This window comes from Somniosus microcephalus, chromosome 32 (assembly GCF_052327205.1).
Source record: "Somniosus microcephalus isolate GS21.2 chromosome 32, FLI_Smic_1.0, whole genome shotgun sequence".
NCBI classification, from domain to species: domain Eukaryota; kingdom Metazoa; phylum Chordata; class Chondrichthyes; order Squaliformes; family Somniosidae; genus Somniosus; species Somniosus microcephalus.
In genome coordinates this window covers 31,176,747-31,196,238 of record NC_141018.1, presented here as the reverse complement: position 1 = coordinate 31,196,238, position 19,492 = coordinate 31,176,747, and the positions used below count along the sequence as shown (strand labels likewise).

Genomic DNA, 19,492 nt, shown 5'->3' with positions numbered 1-19,492 from the left:
AACAAAGAAAAATAAAAAATCAAGAAATGTGCAGTATACAGTAATTGGGTACTCACCTACAGAATGTTGTGTTAAATGGATGGTGGAAGATGCTTGATTAAGTACAGTACTGCCAGTTGAGGGTAGTGCAATGCAATGACTACCAGCAGCGTGGGAGACACACAGTACCCCTGTAAAATGGCGGATCAGAAGAGACTACCGGCAGCGCGGGAGAGTCAGACTCCTGTTACAGGGGTATTGAGGTGTTCCAACTTCCGACAGCGCCAAGAAGCCGAGTAGTGTCAGTTTGGAGAACTACCCCCACTGACTAACTCGGCCACCGCGGGAGACTCGGACTCGGACTTGGCAACATTGCTGGTTATTGAGGTGTTGTTTTCGGAGTATGAATTTTGCCGGTTAATAGAGAATTCCGGATATTTAGGTGCCGTTTAAACAAGAGTTTCCTGTATATTGGTTGCAGTACTGAACTCGCAGCCCGAATGCTGTGAGTCCATAATCCTATCAAAACAAATTGGCATCTAGTGACCCTGCAAGGCGCTGGATGGCTGTTACAACACGGCTCAATTTTTTTCAGGCCCCGGCCTCAGTTAAAATTGGCAGGCAGGCTGCAGGGCACCCAACAGGCCTGAAGATCGAGCTGGGGTGACCTCCAAGAAGGCAAGTTGCATGGGTGGGGGATGGGATGGGGGTCTCCAACCCCTTCGGAGCCCGCAAAAAAATAATAATTCCACACTTACCTTTGGCTGGGGGGCCCTCTTCTGCTCCATCGCCCATGGAGCTAGTCGGAACCAGCGCTGCGCAGCCTCCGACCAGAAATGGCAATCGGGGTCCTGTTTACGTCGGAGGACCCCCGATTTCCATATTAAAGGCGGCCTCACCTGCAGCTCTGGTTGAGAGCAGCTAACTCGGCGCAAACCGGCAATGTTGGAGAAGGCAATGAGGGACGAGCAGGAAGGCTGAAACGGTTAGTGGCCATATAAACTGCCTACTGCCCAAAGTTCAGGTTAGTGGGACAGATAAGGGGGAATAATGACTCCCTGCCTCCGTCCGCCATGATTATTTAGGTTAGCGCGCCAGAACAAGGATGGAAGACAGAGAGAGAAAGACGATAGGAGTTTCAGTCTGCTTTAGACAGACATTTGGAGGCCAACAATGCAGTCCCAGTACAACAACAGAAAACGCTGGAAAAACTCAGCAGGCCAGGGCAGCATCCGTGGAGAGAGAAACAGAGTTAACGTTTCAGGTCGAAGACCCTTCGTCAGAACTGAGAAAAAAGCAGGAAATGGAAAGCAAGTTTAGGGGCTGGGAAAAGGGGGGAGGGGGTGAAAGAACAAAAGGGAAGGTCAGAGATAGGATAGAAAGCAGGAGAGATTAAGAGACATTGAGAGATATTCAAGGCGAGAGGAAGTGGTAATGGGACAGGTTAAGGAACAAAGGATGGCTCTAGATGGGGTGTGAATTGCGCTGGGAGAATGAAGGATAGCTGCCCTGTGGGAGGGAAGAGAAAAAGGCCAAACAAAAAGTGTGGATAAAAAAATATAGGTGATAGGGGCTGAGGTTATGATCTGAAATTGTTGAACTCTATGTTGAAGGCAAATGGTATGTTGGTCTTCGTAGCAAGAGGGTTCGAGTACAGGAACAAGGATGTCTTGCTGCAGTTGTACAGGGCCTTGGTGAGACCACATCTTGAGTATTGTGTGCAGTTTTGGTCACCTTATCTGAGGAAGGACGTTCTTGCCATGGAGGGAGCGCAGCGAACATTCACCAGGCTGATACCTGGGATGGCAGGAATGACGTATGAGGAGAGATTGGGTCGATTGGGCTTATACTCGCTGGAGTTTAGAAGAATGAGAGGGGATCTCATTGAAACTTATAAAATTCTAACAGGACTAGACAGACTAGATGCAGGAGGGATGTTCCCAATGGCGGGGGAGTCCAGAACCAGGGGTCACAGTCTAAGGATAAGGGGTAAGCCATTTAGGACAGAGATGAGGAGGAATTACTTCACCCAGAGAGTGGTGAACCTGTGGAATTCTCTACCACACAAGGCAGTTGAGGCCAATTCATTAAATATACTCAAGAAGGAGTTAGATATATTTCTTAAGGCTAAAGGGATCAAGGGATATGGGGAGAAGGCAGGGACAGGGTACTGAATTTGGATTAACAACAGAAAATGCTGGAAAAACTCAGCAGGTCAGGCAACACCCGTGGAGAGAAATTTGAGTTGACGTTTTGGGTCGGACCCTTCTTCAAAACTGGAAAGAAAAGAAACTAGATCGAAGGCAGGGCTGCGATCGGACAAAAGAATAAAAGAAACAAAAGAAGTAAAAGAGATTAGAAGCTAGACGAGATGGTAATAGGCTGGGATTAGGTGTAAAGTGTACTGGCAGGGCAGAAGATAGCTGCCAGGTGTGAGAGAGAAACAAAAGGAAAGAGGGGGGGGGGAAAGGAGTGGAACAATTACAAGAAAAAATGAAACGGGGACCGAGCTTATGATCTGAAATTGTTGAACTCGATATTGAGTCCGGAAGGCTGCAGAGTGCCTAATCTGCACTCTGCAGCCTTCCGGACTCAATATCGAGTTCAACAATTTCAGATCATAAGCTCGGTCCCCGTTTCATTTTTTCTTGTAATTGTTCCACTCCTTTCCCCCCCCCCCCTCTTTCCTTTTGTTTCTCTCTCACACCTGGCAGCTATCTTCTGCCCTGCCAGTACACTTTACACCTAATCCCAGCCTATTACCATCTCGTCTAGCTTCTAATCTCTTTTACTTCTTTTGTTTCTTTTATTCTTTTGTCCGATCGCAGCCCTGCCTTCGATCTAGTTTCTTTTCTTTCCAGTTTTGAAGAAGGGTCCGACCCGAAACGTCGACTCAAATTTCTCTCCACGGATGTTGCCTGACCTGCTGAGTTTTTCCAGCATTTTCTGTTGTTATTTCGGATTTCCAACATCTGCAGTATTTTGCTATCGTACTGAATTTGGATGATCAGCCATGATCGCATTAAATGGCGGAGCAGGTTCGAGGGGCTGAATGGCCTACTCCTGCTCCTATCTTCTATGTTTTCTATGTTATGTTTTCTAGGAGGCGCTTAAAGGTTCAACAGTTATTGGTTACTGAACTAGCAACCTGGATGTTGTGAGTTCATAACCTAGCAGAGAGCTGAACAGACCCCAGGCTTCAACAGACCATAATTTCAGGAGCTGGTGCCCACGTACATCGGTGCTACAGAAAGCAAGAAAGAAAGACTGGCATTTGTATAACACCTTTCTCGATGTCCCAAAGCATTTTACAGCCATCTTAAGTGTCGTCGCTGTTGTAATGTAGGAAATGCGGCAGCCAATTTGTGCACAGCAAGCTCCCACAAACAGCAATGTGATTATTCGTTTAAATGTCGCACAGAAGGAGGCCATTCGGCCCATCCTGCCTGTGCTGGCTCTCTGAAAGAGCCGATCCAATTAGTCCCGCTCTCCCCCCCTGCTCTTTCCCCGCAGCCCTGCCAATTTTTTCCACTTCAAGTATTTAGTGATGGTCGAGGGATAAATATTGTTTATCTTGCACTCTTCATCAAAAATAGTGCCATGGGATGTTTTGCGTTCTCTTTATCTGAAAGACGGCACCTCCGGCAGCGCGGCACTCCCTCAGTACTGCACTGGGAGTGTCAGCCTGGATTTTGTGCTCAAGTCTCTGGAGTGGGGACTATGAACCCACAACCTTCTGACTCTAGAGGCGAGGGTGCTGCCCACTGAGCTGACCCCTTTGTAGTAGAATCTCAATGTTGTGAATCAGACCTTCCTCAAGCACATTTCCCATCTCTTCACAGGAAAAGCGTCCAATCCCAGAACCAGGCCCGAATGGTAAGGCTTTTTATTCTTTCCTACCTGAGGTTCTGCTCAGTGTTTCTTGTGTTACTTAACATTTATTTCTAACTTTCAAGGACTGCACCACCTGTTGTTGCATTAATCTTTAGAACATAAGAATTAGGAGCAGGAGTCGGCCATTCGGCCCCTCGAGCCTGCTCGGCCATTCAATGAGATCCTGGCTGATCTTCCGCCTCAAGTTTACGAAGCAAAATAATTCAGGATTTAAAGGATCAAACCCTTTATTGTATTCATAATGTGCACAGCTATCATAAATGAAAATGATATATGTAATTCATAATTGGTTATTTCATAGAACCATACAGCACAGAAGGAGGCCATTCGGCCCATCGTGCCTGTGCCGGCTCTTTGAGAGAGCGATCCAATTAGTCCCGCTCTCCTGCTCTCTCCCCAGAGCCCTCCAAATGTTCCTTTTCCAGCATTTATCCAATTCCCTTTTGAAAGTTACTATTGAAACTGCTTCCACCGCCCTTTAATTCCAGATCATCATAACTCGCTGCGTAAGATTTAAGGTGATTGGCAGAAGATCCAAAGGTGACGTGAGGAGAAATTTTTTTTACGCGAGTGGTTAGGATCTGGAATGCACTGCCTGAAAGGGTGGCGGAGGCAGACTCAATCGCGGCTGTTAAGTCTGTGTGTTATATTGAGAATTACTACACAGACCACAAGAGTAAAATTTAACAGGTCTTTACTAGTCGAAGGTCAGGGCGGAACTGCCCCATAAATCATTATACAGCACTTATATACTGGTGTGGTCACCACCGGTATTACAGTATACAGCAGCCAAGATAAAGTAGTGCAACTCTTAAAATAGTTCTCTTAAAGGTGGAACGGTTCTCTTAAAGGTGGAACGGTTACATACACTACAATCCTCCCTTTTTAGCTTAACAGTATATATATGTCCCATTAAACATAACATCATAACATATATACACAACTTCATATAAAAACAGATCACAGATTCAGTCTCTGCGGAAAAACAGTTCACAGATTCAGTCTCTGCGGAGGCGCCTCCTGCGCTTCCTGACTCGGTCCGGATAACGCCTCGGTGGTGTAGTAGTTCTCGGTGGTGTAGTAGGTTCTGGTGACTCATCTAATAGTTCTTCGCTGGACTTAACAGCTTGAACTTTCGTAACTTCAGAACCAGCCTTGCTGACTTCTAAAGGCTCGAGTACCTTGGGAAGTTTTTCTACTTCCAGACTGATTTGGCTCAGTTCAGAGGGACCACGTGCGTGACCTGGTAGGGGTGATAATGGTTCAGATGAGTCATCATCTTCTGCTTCTTCTCTATTGTCTTCTATTTCCTCCATCACTTCAGCTTTTGCCTCTGCCACCAATTTCCTGAGTGGCTTATTACTGCTGACCCTGCTCACAAAAGGGTGCTCTTTCTTCTTAGCTTTCAACTGATCGATGACTTTGACATATTCCCTTTCTTGCTCAGCTTTGATTCGTTTGGCCTCATCGCGCAGACGGTTTGTGTGTTCCTGCTCCATTTTCTCAATCAGCTGCTTCTGCTATCTTTCCAGATTCTCCCACTCTATGTCAAAGAACTTTTTCTTTGCATTCATCTCTTGCTCAAAACGGCGAATCATTTGTTCTAATCGCTGTTGTAGTTTGAAATGGAGTTGAGTTCGAGCCCGGTGTTCCTCAGAAATGTGCATGTCTGTAGACTGGACAGACTCAGAATTCTCTGTCAAACTATGTTGTTGTTGTTCAGTGGAATTCTGTTCTGATACTTTGTTCTCTTCTGAAGCATTTATGCACTCCTTCGTTTTTCCAGCATTAGTCTGCAAGTCCATTTTAGACTTGTCTTTTGCACATGGGCTGGTCTTACCATCCTCAGTTCCAGAGTCTGAGCTGATTGTCTTCACCGAGTTCTCACTCTCTGCTTTGTCACTGTCACTGCTGCATATGCCCTCATCCAATATTCTGGACAATCGTTCAGGTTTGACATCTTTTCTTTTTCCGGAATCTACCGTCATTGCTTTTAGGGAGTGCCAGTCCATATTTATTTTCCTGATCCACTCCCGTCCCAGAAGTGGTGGACCTCCCTCAGGTAGTACATATATGTCCATTCCTTGGTTTTCTTTGCCCTTGTGTATCACCTTGACTTTTATCTTTCCGATGGGGTATACTTTTTGCCCCGTGTATGTCTGCAATACTATCTCCGTATCCCGTAGGGGAATATGTGTGAATAACCTTTTGTAATCTTGCTTATTCATGACCGTCAACGCCGATCCGGTGTCCAATTCCATCTTCACATGGACTCCTGCTATCTGCAGTGTGACCCAGATAGTTTGTCGGTCAGCTTCCTTACTCACATTGTGAATTCTCAGACTACCCAGTTCCTTGCTGTTGGAGTCTGAATCCGAATTCTGTTCATCCGAACTCTTCTCAGTCACCTTATGTACCTTTCTGCACTTTTCCTGCGGTGACTTTTTGTTGCTGGTCTTCTTTCCTGACCAGCATACTTTAGCTATGTGACCAAGCTTGCCACATTTTCTACATTCCTGGTTTTTAAACCAGCATTGGTTCTGATCGTGTTTTGTCTTCCCACAACGATAACATTTCGTTGTACCCAAAGCCATTTGATCTACGCCTAGTACCGCTGCCTTCAGCTGCATTTCCGCAGTGCCTCTCGCTGCGGCTTCATGCGATGCTGCAATAGAGACAGCCTTATCAAGTGTAAGATCATTCTCTTCAAGCAGCCGCTTTTGTGTTCCTTCTTTCGACAATCCGCACACGAATTTGTCTCTCAGTGCCTCTGTCAGACTTTCCCCAAACTGACAGTATTTCGCTAGCTTACGCAGTTCAATTAAGTACTCCGCGTTGCTTTCCTCTTTCAGTTGCGTTCTCGCATAAAATTTAAATCGTTCCGCTAACATCAGCGGTGTGGGGTTCAAATGATCCTTCAGGACAGCAACAATATTAGCGAAAGTCTGATCCGCCGGTTTAGCTGGTGATAGAAGATGCTTCAATAGCCCGTATGTCTTTGCACCCATTGAGTTTAGTAAGGTTAGTGCTTTATCTTCATTTGATATTTTATTTGCCTTACAATATATCTCTATGCGTTCTACATACGTGGCCCAATCTTCAACCTCGGGATCGAAATTGTTGATGTTACCACGCTTAGGCATCCTCGCAATCTTCTTGAGAAACAAAAAGAAATTTTTCCTTTTACTTTTTTTTTTTCAAAATGGCGGTTTCCCGCGCTTGTCTTCTTCCCCGCCCACGAAAATGGCGGCTTCCCGCGTTTGCCTTTCTCCCCCGCTGGCTGTAATGGCGATTGCCGTATTGCTGCGTTCGCCCTCCCCAGCGGTTCTCGAATCGTGCCTCCCAGCCCCTCTTGCAGTCCGGTCCTTTCCCCCCCCCGGCTGCGGCTGAGTTCTCCGCGGTTTTTTAAAAAAAAAATTATTTTCTCCCGCGCAAGCGGTTCTCGAATCGTGCCTCCCAGCCCCTCTTGCAGTCTGGTCCTTTCCCCCCCCCGGCTGCGGCTGAGTTCTCCGCGGTTTTTTTATTTTTTATTTTCTCCCGCGCCTTTCGCTGTCCCGGTCGCTGCGCCTCGCGGCCTCGGTAGCTGCCCGGCCTTTTTCACCGGTCACGGTCGAGCTTGCTCTCGACGCTGTTGCGTCTCCCAGCCCACTTGCAGCCCGGTCTCTCACACCGGCTGCGTTTGCATTCACCACGGCTTCCGTGCCTTACGCTGCCCCAGTCTCAGCGCCTCTGGCCCCGACTTCTGTCCGGCTCTTTTCCCCGGCCGTGGTCGAGTTCTCCGCCCTTATATCCTCCAATCTTCCCTCCCCTATTTCACAGCCAACGTGGCCGACTTGCTGCTCGTCGCTGATCGGCTTACCCACCACCGTGATAGAAGGGATGATCACTGCCTGTTGCTGATGGAAGGCTTCGTGTCAGAATTCTTCCTGTGCTCTGCAGACCCGAGTCTTCTCTCAGCAGAATGATGAGGGTGGATGCCTCCTCTCGACGCCCGTTAACTGCCTTGGATGTATCTCTGCCGCAGGGTAAGATCGTACTCGTCGCTACTGTTAAGTCTGTGTGTTATATTGAGAATTACTACACAGACCACAAGAGTAAAATTTAACAGGTCTTTACTAGTCGAAGGTCAGGGCGGAACTGCCCCATAAATCATTACACAGCACTTATATACTGGTGTGGTCACCACCGGTATTACAGTATACAGCAGCCAAGATAAAGTAGTGCAACTCTTAAAATAGTTCTCTTAAAGGTGGAACGGTTCCATACACTACAGCGGCTTTCAAAGGGGAGTTGGATAAGTACCTAAAGGAAAAGAATTTGCAGGGCTACTGGGAAGGGGCTGGGGGAGTGGGACTAGCTGAAGCGCTCTTGCAGAGAGTCGGCGCGGGTTCGACGGGCCGAATGGCCTCCTTCTGTGCTGTAACCATTCTATGATTCTATAATTAAATTTTCTCCTCATCTCCCCCCTCCGGTTCTTTTGCCAATTACCTTAAGTCTGTGTCCTCTGGCTACCGCCCCTCCTGCCAGTGGAAACAGTTTCTCCCTGTGTACTCTATCAAAACCACTCATATTTCAAAGTAAAATAGGGTTGTGGTTAGTCGGAGTGGAATAACCTTGTTAACAATGGAAACCAATGATGAATAGTAGGGCTTGTAATTCTCTGTGCCAATACTGGAAGAATGTAATGCGGAGTTATAACATTCCTGTTACTATAATACGTGCTTGGGTAATATTTCCTGACACTAGGGCCAAAGGCTTGGAGCATTGTCCTGGTGAAGTGTTCACTCAAACACTAAGAATGTGGAAGTTTCAGTTTAAGAAACCACATTAAATCCTTCCTCAAGCGATCTATTTAAAATCAGTGTCCGTGCAATTTATTGCACGATGATAGCACCTCATCAATAGATCCCTCATGACATACCAGCTGTCCCCAGCTGGTGTTGGGTTAGGGCGAGGGACTTTAACATTCCCATTCAGGCAGGGAAAAATGCCATCATTCTCTTTACCAACAAACAAGCAATGACGGACAGGAATAGACCCTCTGGTCCGTTCAGCCAGTCCCACACAATTGTAATACCTTGTCTATAACAATATATAGACTCCTCACCCCACCCAAAACCACGCGAGGCCACTAATGTGCTGACTTAACCATATGGGACAACCCCATTGTTGCAGGGACAGTCCTGGTAGATTGGCGGACTTGCCCAACATTGTCTAAAAATATTCTCCCCCCCACATTCCTTCCACATTCGGAGCTGAGTTGAGCTGTCCCTCCCTCCCACTCTCTCGCTCGCTCTCTCTCTGAAAGTTTAGTTAATCCAGGAAAGGTTTCTGAGGGTTGGAACTCTGTTGTTCAAATAAATGCATAAGACACAGACTCTTCTTCAGAGAAGGTTCACGAGGTTGATTCCTGAGATGAAGGGGTTGTCTTATGAAGAAAGGTTGAGCAGGTTGGGCCTATACTTATTGGAGTTTAGAAGAATGAGAGGGGATCTTATTGAAACATATAAAATTCTGAAGGGGTTTGACAGGGTAGATGCAGAGAGGATGTTTCCCCTCGTGGGGGAATCTAGAACTAGGGGGCATAATTTCAGAATAAGGGGGCACCCTTTTAAATCAGAAATGAGGAGGAATTTCTTCTCTCAGAGGGTCGTGAATCTTTGGAATTCTCTTCCCCAGAGAGCTGTGGAGGCTGGGTCATTGAATATATTTAAGGTGGAGATAGACAGATTTTTGAATGGTAAGGGAGTCAAGGGTTATTATTATGGGAAGCAGGTGGGAAAGTGGAGTTGAGGCCTAGATCAGATCAGCCATGATCTTACTGAATGGCGGAGCAGGCTCGAGGGGCCGAATGGCCTCCTCCTGCTCCTATTTCTTATGTTCTTATATGTTCCCCTCCAGTGAAAACAAGCAGATTTTACCATTGGTTACGGGGTAAACCCTCAAAATGATTTTGAAAGACCTAGTGGGTGCCCACTTGGAAAGCATAAGTAGGCCAAGGGGAACAGAGAGAATAAATGAGGCAATTGGACACGTTACTGGAATGAGAAGGGACTGAGGGCGAGAAGGTGGAATTGAGATCTACCAAGATGTCAGCTTGGAATCAAGAAATATTTAACTCATCTACTGGTGTTTTCTGCACGCATTACTGACATAGTGGACAAGGCTAAGGCAGTATCCAGCAGTTGGCCTTTGGATTCTTGATAGTTTTAATATACTTTAATTACCTGGACAGTGTTTTTTTTTTGCCTCTCCCAGAGATTACGGCGCTGGGTGTGCATGGGCAGTGTATATATTGTGATTCACAAGACATCACAACTGTGTGGGAATGGCTGGATGGACCAGTAGGTCTTTTCCCGTCCATCATCTTTGAAGACGCTCCATAAAACCTACCTCTTTGACCAAGCTTTTGGTCACCTGACTCTAATATCTCCTTACTTTTTTTTAAATAATAAAGTTATTTTATTCATTCACGGGATGCGGGCGTCACTGGCAAAGCCAGCATTTATTGCCCATCCCTAATTTCCTCTTGAGAAGGGCTCGGCGACAAATTTTTGTCGGATAACTCTCCTGTGACACGCCTTGGGACGTTTTCATAGAATCCTAGAAGCTCGCAGTGCAGGGGGAGGCCATTCGCCCATCGTGCCTGTGCCGGCTCTTTGAAAGAGCGATCGTGCTTAGTCCCACACCACCCCCCCCACCCACACCCCCGCTTTTGTGTCCGTAACCCTGCAAGTTCCTCAAGTACGTGTACAACTCCCTTTCCAAATTATTTATGGAATCAGCTTCCGCCAGCTTTTCAAGAGGGTCTCGATTTGTTATGCCACAGGCGCTATTTCAGTGCAAGTAGTTGTTGTTGGAATAAACTCCCCCGGAAAAGTCATTGAAATGGAGAGTCTAAATGGATTCAGCAGACAGGTAGATGTGTTCCTAGAGAGAAGAGATTGAGGGAAACTGTGGAAGATGGAAAGCAACCAGAAGTGACAGCCTCCTTATGTGACGGGGTGGGGAGCCACGGGGCCGTGTAAACACGGGGCCGTGCTCTCCGGGTAATGTAGGTTCTGGACCCAAGTGCAGAAACCAGGCTAGAGGCAGGTATACAATCTTTAAGGTACTTTACTAGATTCACACATAACTAGATTCATACAAGGAACACAACAATATACATAGAACTCGAGACAAGTTACAAAACGGCTAGTCAAGAATAGGAACTCAGGACAGCTTCCATGAGGCAACCTACTTGTCCATACTGAGCTGGGATAAGCTTACCACAAGCGCAACCAGCTTGCCGAGACAAGACTCGAGACAAGCTATCACGAGGGGCTGCCACAGGGGTAACAGGCTTATCAATACAGAGCTCAAGACAAGCGCCAACATGGCAACACGCTAGTCCAGCCCAGCACCTTATCAAGACTAAGAACAACAAGAACACAGACTTAGATACATCTTAAATACAGAGCTTGAGAACCATGGCAGCCAGCTAGTCAAAGCCAGCAGCCACAGAGCGAAGGCTAGTCCCCGGTTCCCCGATTAGGACTGAGCACAGAGGAAAGCGACCACAGAACTTATATACCAAGAAAACCAGGTGAAACCCATGAACAGCTAACAGGCCGTTAAGAATTAACACAGGAGGCTAGGAACAATTAACAAAGGGCTAGAAACAAACAAGTGAAACAAACAAGTGAAGGTGCCATCTAGAGGCTACAGAAGGAACTGACTGGCACCCTCACACCTTAGGCTTAATGGTCCTGTCAGCCGTGACTCAGTGGGTCGTGCTCTCTCTCTCTCTCTCTCGCCTCTGAGTCAGAAGGTTGTGGGTTCAAGTCCCCACTCCAGGGACTTGAGCACATAAAGCTAGGCTAACACTCCCAGTGCAGTGCTGAGAGAGTGCCGCACTGTCGGAGGTGCCGTCTTTCGGATGAGGCGTTAAACCGAGGCCCCCTCTGCCCTCTCAGGTGGATGTAAAAGATCCCATGGCACTATTTTGAAGAAGAGCAGGGGGAGTTATCCCCAGTGTCCTGGGGCCAATATTTATCCCTCAACCAACATCACTAAAACAAATAATCTGGTCATTATCACATTGCTGTTTGTAGGAGCTTGCTGTGCGCAAATTGGCTGCTGCATCTTCCACATTACAACAGTGACTGCACTCCAAGTACTTCATTGGCTGTAAAGCGCTTTGAGACGTCCGGTGGTTGTGAAAGGCGCTATAGAAATGCAAGTTTTTCTTCTTATATATTTTTGTTGTGTTCCAGACAGTTTCCCATCAGCTTGTAAAGTAATCTGTGATGGCAGAAGTAGCAACAGATAAATCAAACATTGTAGGATGCTAATATTCCTCGAAACATTAAGGTATCACACTTCGTCAGAAAAAAATGTTCGTTGCTAAAAGTACGTTTGCGAGTCCCTAATTTATCCTTTTCTGCTGTGCTGTTAGAGGTCCTGCTTCAGATGAATGCCGTCGGGATCTGCGGATCAGATGTCCATTACTGGCAGCATGGAAAATTAGGAGACTTTCTCATGAAAAAGCCAATGGTTCTGGGACACGAAGGCTCAGGGACTGTGGTTAAAGTGGGACCAGGAGTGCAACATCTCAAGGCAGGTCAGTGCATCTAAAACTGTGAGAGAAATTCCAAGAGTTGTAAGTGAAAATGACCCTGGTCCATCTCCACATCTATCATTTTCTCATTATGTATGGGGTGATTGATGGTGGGGAAATGAATTTGCTGATAATTAACTTGCACCCAAGTTACGGTGAGTTTTGATTGGGTAGGTGCACAGAAGCTATTTCCTCTGGTGGGGGAAATCCAGCACAAAGTGGGGGGGGGGGCACAATCGTAAAATTAGAGCCCGGCTGTTCAGGGGTGATGTCAGGAAGCACTTCTTCACACAGAGGGTTAGTGGAAATCTGGAATAAAAACAGAAAATGCTGGAAATACTCAGCGGGTTAGGCAGCATCTGTGGAGAGAGAAACAGAGTTAACGTTTCAGGTCGAAGACCTTGCGTCAGAACTGGTGGAAATCTGAAACTCTCTGCCCTCAATGGCTGTGGATGCTGGGTGCCAATTGGAGCTTTCATGACAGATTTGGGTTTTTTAAGTAAGGGTATCAAGGGAGATGGAGCCACCCACGCTGCTTACCTTTACACAAATGCCCTCATTAAAGAACTGTACACTGACTATTTCCTGTCTTACAGGTGACAGAGTTGCCATTGAGCCTGCCTACCCCCTACAAAACGATGACTTCTGCAAATCAGGCCGTTACAACCTGTCTCCAAAGATGTTCTGCTGTGCTACTCCACCCTACGATGGACATCTGTCCCGGTACTATGCCCACAACGCCAACTACTGTTTCAAGTGAGTTCTGTGGGGCACCAGTTTTAATGATGCCAGGTCACCATCATCTGTTGGAAAGTTTCTTTATCTGGACACCCATAAAATGGAGCCTAGCCTGACTTCACTAATAGTACGGCAACTAACTCTTAATTCTCTCTGAAGCCCAAGTCTACCCAAGACTTGAATAGTGCTCCGTAGCTGAGGTGGTACTTTAACCACTCTAGCTTGTGATGAGGTTTTTTTGTTGGTTGACCTCCTGAGTCAGGCCACCCAGTGGGCATTGTCCATCTTGACCCATGGTGGGGCGGGCAGTGCATCTTCCCTCAGTCGGGCATAGATTGGAGTTGTTCTTCATTTCTGTTTCGATAGCTTCCATTGTGGCCTGAGTACATTACACTCAGGGTTCACAACCTGACCATTTCTGTTGTTGCAAGGTCACAAGTCATTTATCAACCAAGGCTACGTGAAAGCTTTAATGGTGAGAGTCCTCGAGCTTTTGGGAAAAGCAACTTTAAGGCCAACCCAATTGATCACTGGGCTCCTCGCTCAAGTGGTTAAGAACCAGCGAAGAAGACAACTTTGGAAGTTCCTTATTGCAAAGACATAATACAGGTACACTATCCCTTATCCGAAAGCCTTGGGACCAGCTGAGTTTCGGTTTTCGGAATTTTTCAGATTTCCGAAGGTATTATTATAAGACTGGGAAATTTGTATTTAATATAAATTTTAAAAGTTCAGGCTACCTCTTGCGACTGTACCATGTCTCATTCCCCTTCCTGCTTCTCTGGAAAGCCGGATATCGGCTGACTCCTACTAAGCTGGCCCGCAAATCAGGTCAGGGGTCGGGTGGGGGGGGAGAAAAGAATATCGGACGGGCCACGGTTCAGGTCGGTGGGGGGGGGTCGTGCGGGGGTCTGGGGGAGAAAAGAATATCGGACAGGCCGCGGTTCGGGTCGGGGTTCGGGTCGGGTCGGGGAGAAAAGAATATCGGACAGGTCGGGGGGGGGGGTAGAAAAGAATATCGGACGGGCCGCGGTTCGGGTCGGGTCGGGGGGAGGCGGGAGAAAAGAATATCGGACGGGCCGCTGCAGCTATCGGACGGGCCGCTGTATTGTTGGGTTCACTCTCCCGGTACCTCCTTCACACTGTCCGGCTCGGCCTGCAATCTCCTACCCAGGAGGGAACTCTGTGACCCTCTGCCCTGCTCAGCGTAAGTCGTGCACCACTCTGGTCATGTCGTGCGCACGACTTACGCTGAACGAAAAAACTTTCGGTTTTTAGAGGTTTTCGGTTTTCGGAAGTTCGGATAAAGGATATAGTTTCATTCCTATAAACCCAATAATCCACATTTGTGAAAATGATGATTGGCATATGGAACCATTTACTGGCAAGTGGCTGGAAACTGCCTAAAGATGTGCTACCAGGAACAGCCTAGTTTTTTAAAAAAAAGAACATCTCATTTGGCAGGGAACGCCAGGTGTCTTGTTCACTCTTGCCAAAGTCGTAACAAGATAGTAATAAGAATTGTCGTAACTTACTGTCACTGATGAGATATCCTAACCCTTCCTTGAAGCGTTTGTTCCGAAGTGGTTGCATTCAACACGGTATTAACCTAGATATCTGTTGCCGTTCCAGTTTAAATAGCTCTTTGTGAGATTTGGTGAGCAGCCCACACCTAAACTAAATGAAGTTCAACTGGACTGTGAGCATAATTATAACACTGACGTCAGTAATTGAAGAATGAAATGTAATGATAGAGAGTCCCCGCAGAGCATCCATTTTACATATTGGCCATAGAATTTACAGCACAGAAACAGGCCATTCGGCCCAACTGGTCCGTGCTGGTGTTTATGCTCCACACGAGAACTCCTCCCACCCCTCTTCATCTCATCCCATCAGCATAACCCTCTATTCCCTTCTCCCTCATGTGCTTATCCAGCTTCTCCTTAAATGCATCTATACTATTCACCTCAACCACTCCCTGTGGTAGCGAGTTCCACATTCTAACCGCTCGCTGGGTAAAGAAATTTCTCCTGAATTTCCTATTGGATTTATTAATGACTATCTTATATTTATGGACCCTAGCTTTGCCCATGAAAGAGCTGACTAGTTCCTTGTAGAGTCTCAGGAGGACCGTTGCCATGTTTATGGGCAAGAAGAACTTAGCTGGAATGCAAAATCTGTTTTTGTTATATTGATTGATGGATAAATATTGGGCAGGACACCGGGGAGGACCCCCCCTGTTCTTCTTCGAAATAGTGGCCGTGGGATCTTTTACGTCCACCCGAGAGAGCAGACGGGGCCTCGGTTTAACCCGAAAGACGGCACCTCTGACAGTGCAGCATGTATAAAATTCTGACAGGGCTAGACAGACTGGATGCAGGGAGGATGTTTCCCCTGGCTGTGGGGGGGGGGTTCTAGAATGAGGGGTCACAGTCTCAGGATATGGGGTAGGACATTTAGGACTGAGATGAGGAGAAATTTCTTCACTCAGAGGGTGGTGAACCTGTGGAATTCTCTACCACAGAAGGCTGTGGAGGCCAAGTCATGGAATATATTTAAGAAGGAGATAGATAGATTTCTAGACACAAAAGACATCGAGGGGTATGGGGAGAGAGCGGGAATATGGTATTGAGAGAGAGGATCAGCCATGATCATATTGAATGGCGAAGCAGGCTCGAAGGGCCGAATGGCCGACTCCTGCTCCTATTCTTCTATGTTTCTATGTTTCTAAAGAATGTCCGACCTGCTCACCCAGTAGACATGTTTGCCTCAAATGAAGAAGCCATTTTTATTAGGCACTGTTTAAATAGTACTTTGCTTTTGTGTCTAAAGTCGGTACATTACCTGGTTTTTGAGATTGTGTTGTTTGGGCCTGGTGCGCTCAAATTGCATTGTTTCTGATCCTCTGGGGTTTAGCTGTTTAGACCAGAAGCTCGTTGAGTTTGGACTTCTATCGACAGGCCACAGATTGTGCTCTATTAATGTCAGCCAGTGGCTCAGTGGGTAGCACCCTCGCCTTTGAGTCAGAAATGGTTGTGGGTTCAAGTCCCACTCCAGAGACTTGAGCACAAAAATCTAGGCTGACACTCCTGGTGCAGTGCTGAGGGAGTACTGCACTGTCAGAGGTGCCATCTTTCAGATGAGACGTTAAACCGAGGCCCCGTCTGCTCTCAGGTGGATGTAAAAGATCCCATGGCACTATTTCGAAGAAGAGCAGGGAGAGTTCGTCCTGGGGCCAATGTTTATCCATCAACATCACTAAAACAGATTATCACAGGGATGGGTGAAAGGAATAGAAGGATGTGCTGATAGGCTGAGATGAAGAAGGGTGGGAGGAGGCTGGTCATTATCACATTGCTATTTGTGGGCACGTCTCTCATTTCTGTTGCGGGAGCTTGCTGTGTGTAAATTGGCTGCCGTGTTTCCTACATTACAACAGTGTCTACACTTCAAAAAGTTCTTCATTGGCTGTAAAATGCTTTGGGGCGGTCGTGGAAGACGCTATAGAAATGCAAGTCTTTCTTTATTATGACACCCAGCTCACCACCTGCATTGCAGCCTAGCCCAGCAATGGGTCAGAGACTGTGGAACTCGCTACCACAGGGAGTGCTTGAGGCGAGTAGCAGAGATGCATTTGAAGGGGAAGCGAGATAAGCACATGAGGGAGAAAGGAATAGAAGGAAATGCTGATGGGGTGAGGTGAAGAGGGGTGGGAGGAGGCTCATGTGGAGCATAAACACCGGCACGGACCAGTTGGGTCTGTTTCTGTGCTGTAAATTCTATATAATATATATAGTAAAATCACTAAGGTAATCACACGTTACTGAGGTGTGAGCTGCTGATTGAAACTGCTTGAAGACCTGATGTTGGTTGAAAACTTGTATAGAATTATATAGAAGTTACAGCACGGAAACAAGCCGTTCGGCCCAACCAGTCCGTGCTAACATCTATCCTCCACGTCAGCAGCAGTCCTAATCCCACGTGCCCGCACTGGTCCCACATCCCTTTATCTCCCTTTCTTTCGACCATCTGTCTAACCTATTCTGAAATGTTGACATGGTCTCTGCTTCAATCACTAACTCCAACAGTGCATTGCTCAGCCGCAACCAGACCGAATGGGTAAGCACAGGGTAAGTATTTGTGGAACTGCCCGAAATAGTTGCCGCTGTTAATACGTTATGAACAACGCCTTTGAAATCGACTCTAATGGAAAATGGTTAGCGCCGTTCGCCCGATATAAGATCATACGAAATAGGAGCCGGAGTCGGCCATTCGGCCCCTCGAGCCTGCTCCGCCATTCAATAAGATCATGGCTGATCTTCGACCTCAACTCCACTTTCCCGTCCTATCTCCGTATCCCTTGAATCCCCGAGAGTCCAAAAATCTATCGATCTCAGTCTTGAATATGCTCAACGACTGAGCCTCCACAGCCCTCTGGGGTAGAGAATTCCAAAGATTCACAACCCTCTGAGTGAAGAAATAGGAGCAGGAGTCGGCCATTAGACCCCTCGAGCCTGCTCCGCCATTCAATGAGATCATGGCTGATCATCAACCTCAACTCCACTTTCCTGCACTATCCCCATATTCCTTGTATCCAAAAATCTATCGATCTCTGTCTTGAATATACTCAATGGCTGAGCCTCCACAGTCCTCTGGACTAGAGAATTCCAAAGATTCACCACCCTCTGAGTGAAGAAATTTCTCCTCATCTCAGTCCTAAATGGCCGACCCCTTATCCTGAGACTGTGACCCCTGGTTTTAGATTCTCCAGCCAGGGGGAAACAGCCTGATACAGGCGGCTGCTCGTGATAAGCGCAAATGGTGTAAAGTATTGGGGGACGACACTGACATATATCTACCGAAGGAAAACGTTATGTTTGTGATCAAGTTTGTTCCTTTGCTTCAGGCTTCCTGAGTGTGTGAGCTCTGAAGAAGGTGCTTTCATTGAGCCCCTTTCAGTCGCGATTCATGCCTGTCGTAGAGGACGTGTGAAACTGGGCAGCAAAATCTTGATCTGTGGAGCAGGTAAGCATCGGGATCAGTTGCTGCTAACGTCATCAGCCACGAGACAGGATTGATGGTAATTAGTTTTCTTGCACCGAGTGTGTTAAGTTACTCTTAGCCAGCTCTGCTTTCTACCTACTACACCTATGTCGTAGCAGTGTCAGCCAGTGGCTCAGTGGGCAGCACCCTTGCCTCTGAGTCAGAGGGTTGTGTGTTCAAGTCCCACTCCATGGGACTTGAGCACAAAAATCTAGGCTGACATTCCCAGTGCAGTGCTGAGAGAGTGCTGCACTGTCAGAGGTGCTGTCTTTCAGAAGAAGCGTTAAAGTGAGGCCTTGTCTGCTCTCTCAGGTGGACGTAAAAGATCCCACGGCCGCTATTTCGAAGAGGAGCAGGGGGAGTTCTCCCCAGTGTCCTGGGCCAATATTTATCCCTCAACCAACATCACTAAAACAGATTATCTGGTCATTATCACATTGCTGTTTGTGGGAGCTTGCTGTGCGCAAATTGGCTGCCGCGTTTCCCACATTACAGCAGTGACTACACTCCAAAAAGTACTTCATTGGCTGTAAAGTGCTTTGAAGACGTCTGGTGGTTGTGAAAGGCGCTGTAGAAATGTAAGTCTTTCTTTTCGTATGGCTGATGTCGATCTATACTTTTAGATTTAGGTGGTTAAGCCAGATAATTGCGCCAGGAGTAACAGCATGTCTTGGGTGTGATACCTCCTTCGTAATTGTGAATCGGACAATGAGGCATTATATTTGAACATGGGGTACGGTAGTATAATGGTTATGTTACTGGACTAGTAATCCATTAGGCCTGGACTATCCAGAGACATGAGTTTACATCCCACCACGGCAGCTGGGGAATTTAAATTCAATTAATTAAATAAATCTGGAAAAAAAGGCTAAAATCAGTAATGGTGACCATGATTGTCGTATAAAAATCCATTTGGTTCACTAATGTCCTTTAGGGAAGAAAATCTGCCGTCCTCAAATAGCTGCGATAAAACAATAATAAGAATGCCTTACAGCTCTTCACCGCACGGACTGCAGCGGTTCAGGACGGTGGCTCACCCCCACCTTCGCAAGGGCGATTAGGGATGGGCAATAAATGCTGGCCTTGCCAACGACGCCCACATCCCAGGAACGAATAATAAAAAAAAAATATGTTCCACGGTCTGTTTCGGTTGACCACAGTCTCACACAAGAAAGTTTTTAATTCTCTATTTGTGAATCAAGTATCCGCGTCTGCCACGGTTTGTGCGGATATGGTTTG

General features: G+C 46.9%; 1 protein-coding gene across 4 annotated transcripts in view; it reads left to right on the top strand.

Annotated features, from left to right (window-relative positions):
- Positions 1-19,492, top strand: part of LOC147097372 (sorbitol dehydrogenase-like) — a 53,256-nt gene that overhangs the window by 7,147 nt on the left and 26,617 nt on the right. For 3 of the 4 annotated variants that reach the window (XR_015074370.1, XM_085972297.1, XM_085972296.1), the window contains exons 2-4: positions 12,311-12,475; positions 13,069-13,228; positions 18,117-18,235. Coding sequence is in view for 3 of the 4 variants with exons in the window: in XM_085972297.1 (XP_085828423.1) it covers positions 12,325-12,475; positions 13,069-13,228; positions 18,117-18,235 (430 nt within the window). In the remaining variant the exon portion in view is untranslated. Of the gene's footprint in view, positions 1-12,128; positions 12,226-12,310; positions 12,476-13,068; positions 13,229-18,116; positions 18,236-19,492 lie in introns of all 4 variants that reach the window. The other variant, XM_085972295.1, reaches the window with a different exon arrangement.